The 12,351-nt window shown below is 42.7% G+C and overlaps 1 protein-coding gene across 1 annotated transcript; it reads right to left on the bottom strand.

The window, feature by feature from the left end:
- Positions 1-3,524: 3,524 nt before the first annotated feature.
- On the bottom strand, positions 3,525-11,230 carry LOC134446493 (gastrula zinc finger protein XlCGF26.1-like). Its single transcript, XM_063195860.1, has 8 exons — positions 10,984-11,230; positions 10,300-10,917; positions 10,159-10,168; positions 9,646-9,785; positions 8,261-8,537; positions 7,959-8,176; positions 7,552-7,702; positions 3,525-3,714 (listed from the first exon to the last, which is right to left on the bottom strand). Exons 1-8 carry the CDS (start codon positions 11,228-11,230, stop codon positions 3,525-3,527), a joined length of 1,851 nt encoding a protein of 616 aa, XP_063051930.1.
- Positions 11,231-12,351: the final 1,121 nt, after the last annotated feature.

Here is a 12,351-nt window from a genome sequence, read left to right as displayed (position 1 = left end):
TCAGCAGAAGGTATCCGTAACACTGAATGACAATTTCATTTTGCTCGTCTTTGACCCCTTGGTATTAGGTTGGATATTGTAGTTACTGCAGTTTTTACACAGCAATTTATATAACACGGGACACGTTTGGACCATAAGGCTTTGTCACAAGATAAAGGAGGCGTCATGAAGACCATTTTCAGGCAGAACTTCATTTGGACACAGTGCAGTATGTGCAGCCCCGGATTAATGCACAGGCTAGATATGGCTGAAGCCTAGGGCCCCCACCTGCCAGGGGGCCCCTGATTGGCCAAAAAGTGGAAAGGTTACTAAATTGTGACAAGACACAATGTTGAAAATGTATCTGTTGTGTTCAGTACAGTTGGGAGACATGTTATCCTTACTTCTTAGCTCATAATTATGACACTGTCTATGTAAATTTGTCGCAGTATTTGACTTCCGGGGGGCCCTAGAGCAACCTGTAGCCTAGGGGCCCCAGGCCATCTTAATCCGGCCCCGAGTACGTGGTTTCTGCACTTGGCTCCTTTGTAGGGCAGCATAGCTGTACATGTTTTTACTTTAGCAAATACACTGCCAACAGGTGTTAGGAAACCAAGAGACCAACACACACACACACGCACACGCGCACACACACGGGCGTGCAGCCACGCACGCACACTCACACACACAGGCTTGCAGCCACACACAGGCACATGCACGCATGCACACACACACACAGGTGTGTACACACACACACACACACGTGGGTAGATGACGGATAGGCAGCAAAAAACATTTTTTTCACAAAACATTGTTTATGAGGGGGAAAAAGTATATGTCTACGTAGTGCAGCAATTAATCTTTCAAAAAATCCAAGTGGTCACAATGTTGGTCTATTCATTGATTATTTATTTACGTTGATAAAGCAATTTGCTGAAAATATGTCCTTTGGTGTGACGTTAAGAAATAAATATATTAAGTAATGTAGAAATGGCTTGATGGAGTTTTATGAACATTGTTACACTCTTCATATTTATTGCAATTTTTTAAAGTCTTAATTTAATGAGAAATTACCATTTAAGTATTTTTTTCCCCATTAGATGTGAGATTATTAGAAATCTTCGAGGAAAAACAGAGATATCTTTCTTTTAAATGTTCAAAATTGTCCGAATTTATACTAACTTTTCAGGGACGATAATTTGTTCTTCCCTAATGCAATATCCAGTGTTTATCAAACATATTGTTTAGCTCAAACAAATATTTGAGCGTTTAAAACATGTCACACCGTAGGACATTCATGTCACGCTAAAGGACAGAAATGCAAAACTGAGCCAGAAACAAATATATCAACATGATTATTTTGTCTTTTGATCATAATATAATGTTGTAGTCAATGTGGACCTACACTTTACACTTATAAGTCTTTGAATCGTCGATTATCAGCCTATCGTAACTCTTAATGACAGCCATGCGGTCATTGAATGTAACCTGCAGAGCTCATAAGACTCATACTGAAGGGTGACCTTGGCATGACCATCACACTTTTGTAGGTATGCTATGACTGTCACACCATCGAACCTTTAGTGTGTAGTGGCCAGTGCCTGTTTGGTATCTCAAGCTGGACAGCACATTTATGCTGTATATTGAGCTCTCCACAGCATACTTTATTCATCTATACTCCTCTATATACTCTCTCACTGATCTTTCCTTCACTGTTACCGTTATATTTTATGGTTTCAAAGCACCATTAATGACATTTATATCATTTGACAGTATCTAAAATCAACAGCAAATATTCATCAACAAAGCATCAAAGTATAAATTCCAAAGGCCAATAAAGGAATAAGTAATTTGAATACACAATATTTATCTAGTCAAACAACAACAACAAAAAATATGTACTACCAGTTGTTTTAAAAGCTATTTCTCAAATATCTAGTCCATTGGTGTGACCTGTTTGTCCTTTGGTGTGATACTCCAAAGTGTCACACCATAGGACTTTTACCATCACACCATAGGACTTTTACCATCACACCATAGGACTTTTGAGCTTTTGAGTTAATTTAAAGCCATGTCGTTGCCAACTGAAATACAATTTCACCTTTAGTATGATGCATTTTCATACATCTACATAAGAAAAAAATATGAAAAATATACACTATTGTCAACATGTATTTTATGGCTGTCACACCAAAGGACTACAAAACTAATACTTCTCGTGGTAGCAAAACATAATTGATTGACTGAAGAACTCTCAGAGAAAAATCTAAAATCCACCCTTGCCATTGGCTTCTTAAGGGTCTAAAGTCACAATTTATGTACCGCTGGAGCTTCAACAATAGATAATTATCCACAGAATTAACCAAAAAAATGATGTCACACCACAGGACATTATTTTCTGCGACAAAGTTTCATAAGTCCATACGGTCTCAGAAAAACAGGAAAAAAAAATAAGCATTGCCACTTGCTAAAATAGACACCTTGAAAAACATGCCAGGGTTGTTTAGACAAATGACTGAGCTTTGATTATTTATTTAAAAATGTTTTAATATGGAGAACCAGGCTTGCCTCAGTCACACCATAGGACAAATGTGACATTTGACTCAAAATTAAGTATACTTATTTAAGCTCTGGATTTATTACACATTACTTTTTCACAACAACGACATTAGTTTAATCATTTAAAGCATTGACAATTTTGAAAGCATGAATTTACTTAATTTTAAGAACCTGCGACAGCAAAATTTACACGTCACGTCATCTACCCACATACAGTACATACTGACACACACACACACACATACTCACATGTGCGAGCACACACGCACACACACACACACACACACACAAACACACTTCCAGGCACATATGTAAATGAATAAGATGAACGGCACAGTAAGAGAGGACAGGAGAGCAGTCTAGCTGCACACCAAAGAGAGTGTTTAGCTAATGCAAATACACACCAAAGAGAGTGTGTTTAGCTAACGCAAATACACACCAAAGAGAGTGCATGTATAACCAATCCAACTGAACATAAAAGTGTGTGTGTGTGTGTGTGTGTGTGTGTGTGTGTGTGTGTCTGACTGAACAAAGTCTGTCTGGGGAACACTGATGTTAGCATACAATAACACATCCCGAAAGAGATGGGGGACAGAGAGAGAGAGAGAGAGAGAGAGAGAGAGAGAGAGAGAGAGAGAGAGAGAGAGAGAGAGAGAGAGAGAGAGAGAGAGAGAGAGAGAGAGAGAGAGAGAGAGAGAGAGAGAGAGAGAGAGAAGGAAAAGCCAATCAACTGGGATATTGAGAGTTGAGAGGGATTTTGGTGTCTGTGTGTGTGTGTGTGTGTGTGTGTGTGTGTGTGTGTGTGTGTGTGTGTGTGTGTGTGTGTGTGTGTGTGTGTGTGTGTGTGTGTGTGTGTGTGTGTGTGTGTAAATGTACTATCGAGGTGTGTGTGTGTGTGTGTGTGTGTGTGTGTGTGTGTGTGTGTGTGTGTGTGTGTGTGTGTGTGTGTGTGTGTGTGTGTGTGTGTGTGTGTGTGTGTGTCTTCATCACTGCATTCCAAACCACTGCTCCTGGTCTGCCCACTGCGCTGCTTCGCTGTCGCTGCCCTCCAGCTCTGCGTCTTCTCCGCTGCCCTCCATGTCGTCTCCATCCAGCTCCACCGTGGCGTCCATCGGAGACTCCTCCTTCTCCATCTTCTGCATCCCCTCCAACGACTTCTGGTCATTAGGGTCCAGGCTACAGGACACACACACACACACGCACGCGCACGCACAGACACGCGCACACACACACACACACACACACACACACACACACACACACACACACACACACACACACACACACACACACAGAGTTATTATACACGTAGACTTAGGGTCTCTCTCTCTCTCTCTCTCACTCACACACACACACACACACACACACACACACACAGTTAGGATTATACATGTAGACTTAGGGTCTCTCTCTCACACACACACACACACACACACACACACACACACACACACACACACACACACACACACACACACACACACACCACACACACACACACACACAAACACACACACACACACACACACACCACACACACACACACACACACACACACACACACACACACACACACACACACACACACACACACCAGATGACTCTGCATCTTCTGCATGGCTTTCAATGACATCTGGGGCCTCATGTACAAAACTTACTTACTGTTCAGGAAATTAATTAAACTAATTAAGGGGAGCAGTGTGGGGGTTAGGTGCCTTGCTCAAAGGCACTTCAGCCGTGGTCCGGTCGGACATTGAACCGGGAACCCTTTGGGTTGCCAACTCAGTGCTCTAACCACTGAGCCACGGCTGCCCCCAAGTTGATCATGGTGTAATTCCTTTCGCGGAAGAGGGAGCGTAAAGATGGCAGAGAACTTGCTCTTTGACTTTCAGAATACTCCCTCATCTCCCCCCTCCAACTAAATATAAAGGTGGTAAAGTGTCTTATTTCTCATGTAAGCTGTTGTCTTGCTTTAAGACAAGTTAAAAGAGGGAGCATGTCGCTAAGCTAGTGAAAGTCAATCCATCACTGTAGCATGTAGCATGACACACATAGAGACGCACATGGAAAAAAATCACACAGTGGTTACACAGGTGGTGAGAGGATGCCTCCCTTTTGCATCTTATCAGAGAATGACCTTGAGGCCCCCGTTTCTCCAGGGAAAGGGAACAGAGTGCAATAGGAACAGAAAACAAGTTACAACTGTGAGCACGCTTAACTGAATATAAAAATGAATATGGCAAAGTTTTTGCTACAGATTATAATTCTACAGATTATAATTATCTCTACATTTACGCACACAAAAGCTCCGTAAGTAACTTCACAAACATTTTTAGACGTACCAATACTGACTTAGCAGGAAAAAGTGCATGTGTACAAGATTTCATGCGAATGACAAAAAGACCAACAAAGGTCGGCGTCTGCGCCTTGAACTCAATGCTCGTGTATTGCTTGGTGCGAGCACTCCCAAAAAAGTAGTAATCACTCAAAAATGGAAAAAAGGAGGCGCACACAAGACTTGTGTGAAAAAGTGTATTGAAGCCGAAAATATACAACAGAAGTCTAAGGATTAACTGGAGAGACAGACGTTTCGGAGCTAGTCCATTTTCAATGTCTCTCCAGTTAATCCTTAGACTTCTGTTGTATATTTTCGGCTTCAATACACTTTTTCACACAAGTCTTGTGTGCGCCTCCTTTTTTCCATTTTTGAGTGATTACTACAAGATTTCATGTGAAATCAGACACATCACATGGATCAGCAGGAGAACCTGTTTATGCATGCACTGATACATTTAAGATTTTCAGGTGCAAATGAATTTCTTCAGATTTTCACTCAAGCAAATGTTCAGTAGGAAATCTACTACTCTTTGGACAAGAGACCCCTGGTCATTAGAATCCAGACGGGCAGGCAGACAGACAGACAGACAGACAGACAGGCAGGCAGACAGACAGACATAGACAGACAGGCAGGCAGGCAGGCAGACAGACAGACAGGAAGACAGACAGACAGACAGGCAGGCAGGCAGGCAGGCAGGCTGACAGGCAGACAGACAGACAGAAAGGCAGACAGGCAGGCAGTCAGGCAGGCAGGCAGGCAGACAGACAGGTAGGCAGGCAGGCAGACAGACAGACAGGCAGGCAGGCAGAAAGACAGGCAGACAGACAAGCAGGCAGGCAGACAGACAGAGAGGCAGACAGACAGGCAGGCAGAAAGACAGACAGACAGGCAGACAGACAGACAGACAGACAGACAGACAGACAGGCAGGCAGAAAGACAGACAGGCAGACAGACAGACAGACAGACGGGTCTACACCTACCTGAGTGATATGCTGTATTGGTGTTTGTGTGTGTGTATGTGTGTGTACCAGAGGTGGTTCTTAATGTAAGCACTTGAAGCACGGCTTACCAATATAAAAGCGACAAACGCGACATCTGAATTTAAACCCTTCATCCTGTTGATGTGATTCAGCTGTCTGTGTTGTCTGCTACTGGCGGTTCTTATAAAACTGGTTAAACAGCGACACCACAGTGGCTATCGAGAAACACTGTTTAACAGCGATGGTGAAACACGTTACCACAGCAAATGAAGCACAAATTCTAAATGACTTGGAGTCAATGGCAGAGAATCTGTTTTTTAATTGGCATTCCGCCGATGCCCCGCCAGGTTTTGAAGCACATTTTGATTGTGCTCATAGGCCTACCAATAGCGCACCGGAAAATATGATTGACAGATGAGTTGATGAATTATAACCATTCTATTTACTGTCAATGATTATAACTCGATCTGACACCTTACGTTTACATTGGATTCAGGAAGTAGAGCTCAGGCAGACGTGATGTTTACATTTTTGACTGAAGCCAGTTGCTTTTATGATAATCTCGAAGACTGACAACACATTTGAACTGCAATAAAAGTTTTCAAGAAACGTCTGTGTTTTGGATGTGGACAAATCATGCAGTAGAACTTTTGGGACATATCAAGAAGAAACGAATGAATATGCAGATAACATGAACCACACACCGTCAGTTAGTTGAAGAGAATAGCTAAACGGCAGCACAATATGCCTTTCTTATAATTAGCTATGATATCATATGGATTACAAACGGGAACGTGGACAATAGGCCTAATTTTGAAAACGTGTGGATTAAGTGAAAGTTCGGGATTTCTGCGGTCAAGACAGCATTTCAAGGTAAGGTTATATTTGTCCGCTGTAACATGTTTGGTTTGCTTGCGGCTTAGGAACGGGTTCACTCGCTCATCCATAGATGGGTTCACTTCACAATTGTTCAGAAGGGCTGTTGTCTGTCTTTCCCGTAGCCTGTTTTCAAGTTAACGGCAGGCCTACGCAAGTTTTTGGCAGCTCTCGTGTAGGCTACAGTGAGTGTACCCTGGTCGCAACGCTCGTGGCCACTCTTGACTTCATTTCTATTAGTTCTACCTAGCAGAATAAGAACCCTTTCTGGAATGATGACCGTCAGTGATGTGTTTTTCTGTTCAATGCATCGCTGTAAGATGCAACGCGAACATTTGGATTGTATTTTCAAGTCGTGGAGTGAAGGATGTCAAATGCAACGTGGTAGAATGACTTAGTAGCCTAGGGAGCTGTCTGAAGAGGTCAAAATTCACAATTTAGGAGCGTTTTAAACAATCTAATCTGGGGGAGACCCCACTAGTTTGGCTTGGTTACATAATTTGTGTTTACCAACATCACACCCCCCAAAACCGCCACTGGTGTGTACCTGAGTGCTATGCTGTATTGGTGTGTGTGTGTGTGTGTGTGTGTGTGTGTGTGTGTGTGTGTGTGTGTGTGTGTGTGTGTGTGTGTACCTGAGTGCTATGCTGTATTGGTGTGTGTGTGTGTGTGTGTGTGTGTGTGTGTGTGTGTGTGTGTGTGTGTGTGTGTGTGTGTGTACCTGAGTGCTATGCTGTATTGGTGTGTGTGTGTGTGTGTGTGTGTGTGTGTGTGTGTGTGTGTGTGTGTGTGTGTGTGTGTGTGTGTGTGTGTGTGTACCTGAGTGCTATGCTGTATTGGTCGATTGACTCCTGGTACTCCTGGACGGCGAATAGGAAATCTCCCAGCATCCTGTGCAGCACACAGTCGCTCTGATTGGCTAACATGTTCCTTAGCAACGTGATGCCCTCGTCGTACTTCTGCTCCCGACCTGATGGACACACACACACACACACACACACACACACACACACGCACGCACGCACGCACGCACGCACGCACGCACGCACGCACGCACGCACGCACTCACGCACGCACGCACGCACGCACACACACACAGTCAGCGTGATGCCCTCATAATTCTACTCCCGACCCGAGAAAGAAAATGAGGCTGGTCTCACACACACACACACACACGCACACACACACACACTCCAATACTCACTGAGTAGTTCTCCCCTCTTCACCACTGCCTTGATGTAGTCGGGCCTCTGTGCGAGGGCCTTGTCCAGTAGCCCCTTGGCCTTGTCCTGGGTGAGGGGGTCGGCCAGGCAGATGGAACTTAAATGGCTTTTCCCCTGTATGGATCCTCTGGTGTTGCCTGAGATGGCCCATATGACTAAAACGCTGTCCGCATTCTGGGCACTCAAATGGTTTTTCCCCTGTATGGATCCTCTGGTGTTGCCTGAGAGTGCCCATGTGACTAAAGTTCTTTCCGCATTCTGAGCATGGAAATGTATTTCTCCCTGAATGGATTCTCTGGTGTTGCTGGAGATGTGTCTTTTGACTAAAGTTGTTTCCACATGCTGAGCACTCAAATGGCTTTTCTCCTGTATGGATCCTCTGGTGTGTCTTAAGGCTGCCAATGCAACTGAAGCTCTTTCCACATTCTGAACACTCAAATGTTTTATCCAATGTATGGATCCTCTGGTGTACCTTGAGGTACTTCTTGCTACTAAAACACTTTCCACATTCTGAGCACTCAAATGGCTTTTCCCCTGTATGGATCCTCTGGTGTGTCTTAAAGCTGCTAATGATACTGAACCCTCTACTGCATGAATTATTATATTTACAATGTAAAAACTGTTTCAGTTTCTTTTTAGTGTTAAAATGAGTTAAATAAGAGATTTCCAAAAAAAAATATATATATTTTTTTTTTTAATTAAGATTTTTGCTTATGGTTGCCAACTTCATGCAGTCGTGGAATCTTGTGTAAAATCAGGTTTTTCCTCAAAAAGATAATTTTTCCTTGATAAAACTCCAATATATTACTTTCCAAATGTTAAAACTCATTAAATTACATGAATTAAAATATATATTTTTAGTATTTAGTGAAATTATTTTTGGTAAGATAGCAAAATATGGTCAACAATTCGGCCCATAGACATGTACACACATTTACAAAAAAACTTCCGAAAAGGTTGTTTACACTTATTTGCAAACATGTACAATGCATTTTTACATTAAACATGTCTAAAATTACAAATATAAGTACAACATATTCATTTGGCACAAGAATTATAAGAAATATTTGTAAAAATAGCCTCATACTACTCTAATTCTAAATCATTCCAATGGGGTTGATTGGGGTGAATGGCCAAAATGTTGTTCCATAACTGCATGAAGTTGCCATATGGCAACCATAACATTTTACCATTTTACAAAAAAACCTTTGCATCATAAGTTGTTTTAATGATGAAAAATATCAGTTTACATATTACAGATAGTGGGTTTTTTTTTATAACAATATTTTGGGCTGAAATGTTGGTAATACCTTGGTTTATGGAGGCCTTGTAGGTGATGAAAAAGGGCTTCCTGTGTTTATTTCTTAATCATGTGACCTGAAAAGTTTTTTTGGTTTCAAAGTAAAAGGCTGTCTTATCACAAATAAGTCTAAATATATAGGTTATAGTGTACCATCTACTAGAAAAACTGGAAAAAGTTAACAGTTGCCATATGGCAAGCCTATGCAGTAGAGGGTGAAGTTGTTTCCATTTTCTGAGCACTCAAATGGTCTTTCCCCTGTATGGATTCTCTGGTGCTTCTTGAGATGGCCTATTTGCCTAAAACTCTTTCCACATTCTGAGCACTCAAATGGCTTTCCCCCCATATGGATCCTCTGGTGTGTCTTGAGATGGCCTATTTGCCTAAAACTCTTTCCACATTCTGAGCACTCAAATGGCTTTTCCCCTGTATGGATCATCTGGTGTTTCTTGAGAGTGCTCATTTCAGTAAAACTCTTTCCACATTGAGAGCACTCAAATGGTCTTTCCCCTGTATGGATTCTCTGGTGTCTCTTGAGATGGCCAATTTGCCTAAAACTCTTTCCACAATCTGAGCACTCAAATGGCTTTCCCCCCACATGGATCCTCTGGTGTCTCTTGAGATGGCCTATTTGCCTAAAACTCTTTCCACATTCTGAGCACTCAAATGGCTTTTCCCCTGTATGGATCATCTGGTGAATGTTGAGGTTACGAATGCAACTGAAGCTCTTTCCACATTCTGAGCATTCAAGTGGGTTTTCCCCAGTATGGATCATCTGGTGTCTCTTGAGATTGCTTATATGCCTAAAACTCTTTCCACATTCTGAGCACTGAAATGACTTTCCCCCCACATGGATCCTCTGGTGTGCCTTGAGAGTGCCCATCTGCCTAAAGGCCTTTCCACATTCTGAGCACTCAAATGGTTTTTCTCCTGTATGGATCCTCTGATGTTGCTTGAGATGGCCCATTAGATTAAAACGCTTTCCGCATTCCGAGCAATGAAAAGGCTTTCCCCCTGAATGGATCATCTGGTGTAGCTTGAGACTGCTCATTTGACTAAATCTCTTTCCACATTCTGAGGACTCAAATGGTTTTTCCCCTGTATGAATCAGCTGGTGTGTCTTGAGACTGCGCATGTGACTAAAACGCTTTCCACATTCTGAGCACTCAAATGGTTTTTCCCCTGTATGTGTCCTCTGGTGTCTCTTGAGATTGCCTATTTGACTAAAGCTATTTCCACATTGAGTGCACTTAAATGGCTTTCCCCCTGTATGGATCATCTGGTGTTTTCTGAGATGGTCCATATGACTAAAACGCTTTCCGCATTCTGGGCACTCAAATGGCTTTTCCCCTGTATGGACCCTCTGGTGTTTCTTGAGACTGCTCATGTGACCAAACTTATTTCCACATTCTGGGCACTCAAATGGTTTTTCCCCTGTATGTGTCCTCTGGTGTCTCTTGAGATTGCTTATTTTACTAAATGTCTTTTTACAATCTGAGCACTCAAATGGCTTTTCCCCTGTATGGACCCTCTGGTGAGTCTTGAGATTGCCTATTTGACTAAATGTCTTTTTACAATCTGAGCACTCAAATGGCTTTTCCCCTGTATGGATCATCTGATGTGTCTTGAGGTGGCCCTTGTTACTACAACTCTTTCCGCATTCTAAGCACTGAAAAGGCTTTTCCCCTGTATGGATCACCTGGTGAGTCTTGATATTGCCTATTTGACTAAATTCCTTTTTACAATCTGAGCACTCAAATGGCTTTTCCCCTGTATGGATCATCTGATGTGTCTTGAGTATAGTCTTGGTACTAAAGCTATTTCCATATTGAATGCACTTAAATGGTTTTTCCCCTGTATGGATCCTCTGGTGTCTCTTGAGTTTGCTAATGCTACTTAAACTCTTTCCACATTCTGAGCACTCAAATGGATTACCCCCTGAATGGATCCTCTGGTGTTTCTTGAAACTGTCCATGTCAGTAAAACTCTTTTCACAGTGAGAGCACTGAAACTTGTTTGCTGTCTCAGGATTCTGTCTTCCTGTGTATCCTTTCCCCTCTGTGGACTGTCTTCCATTAGACTGAATCCTCTGATCATCGCCTACAACATAAATAGGCATTTTTAAGACAATATTACACACATTGAACACACACAATGATGTATTGTATGATTCAGCTTGAATGACACATATCTTTTACACGTTGAGAGATTTAGAGATTTAGTCACATGGTTAAACGTATTGAAGACAACATGTAGCCATACAAATCTGAAAAGTAAGAATGTGAGTAGGCTAGCCTGTTTAGTAGTAGTAGTACCTTTATTGTCCTTTCTTCTAAGTAGGTGGCGCATTGGACACGAAGACAGTCAATACATACAAAATACCCCCCCCCCCCGCCTTCAACATTTACCCTAATACACACCTTATACCAAAAACATGACAAAAATCATCGACTTGGATCATCTGACCAAGAGCATAACAATTAACATTTCCCAAACAGCATTTCCCAAACGGCCTCCCTTAGTTTGATTGTTTGCTTCCCAACAAAGTGGGAGGAGTTCCCGTATTTGGGAAATCAGAAAGTGCTTGCATTGACTCTTGACCTGACTGGTAGCAACGCCAAAGCTGTTGAAAAAGTGAAAGTGAAAAAGTGAAAGCCCATTGGGAAACTCCAACTCCCATTGTCATTGTGACACAGCACTCCACAGCACACAAGTGAACACTGCACACTGCACACAACGAAATTGCATTTTATGCCTCACCCGTGCAAGGGGGCAGCCCTCAGTGGCGCCCCATGGGGAGCAGTGCGGTGGGACGGTACCATGCTCAGGGTACCTCAGTCATGGAGGATGATGGGGGAGAGCACTGGTTGATTACTCCCCCCACCAACCTGGCGGGTCGGGAGTCGAACCGGCAACCTATGGGATGCAGGTCTGATGCCCTAACCGCTCACCCATGGCTGCCCATGCCCTGTTGTGTCACTAGGAGGGCACGGCCTGGCTATGAGTAGGCCTACTTGGCCCTTCTGAGTGTCAACTGTGACAAAATATTAAATCTCTGGCCATAGTCACTACATTACACCAATAGATGTGACCAGG

The sequence above is a fragment of the Engraulis encrasicolus genome, chromosome 3 (genome assembly GCF_034702125.1).
Source record: "Engraulis encrasicolus isolate BLACKSEA-1 chromosome 3, IST_EnEncr_1.0, whole genome shotgun sequence".
Taxonomy (NCBI): Eukaryota; Metazoa; Chordata; class Actinopteri; order Clupeiformes; family Engraulidae; genus Engraulis; species Engraulis encrasicolus.
Note: the sequence above shows the minus strand (reverse complement) of the source record. Positions and strands in the feature narration are given on the sequence as shown.

Excerpts from the sequence above, each read along its gene's own strand:
- LOC134446493 (XM_063195860.1), bottom strand. The coding sequence starts at position 11,230 with ATGGACAGTTTCAAGAAACACCAGAGGATCCATTCAGGGGGTAATCCA. Across the intron at positions 8,177-8,260 it reads AGTCAAAAGACACATCTCCA|GCAACACCAGAGGATCCATA; the intron begins GCAACACCAGAG and ends GGGCACTCTCAG. Across the intron at positions 7,703-7,958 it reads CCGACTACATCAAGGCAGTG|GTCGGGAGCAGAAGTACGAC; the intron begins GTGAAGAGGGGA and ends TGTGTCCATCAG.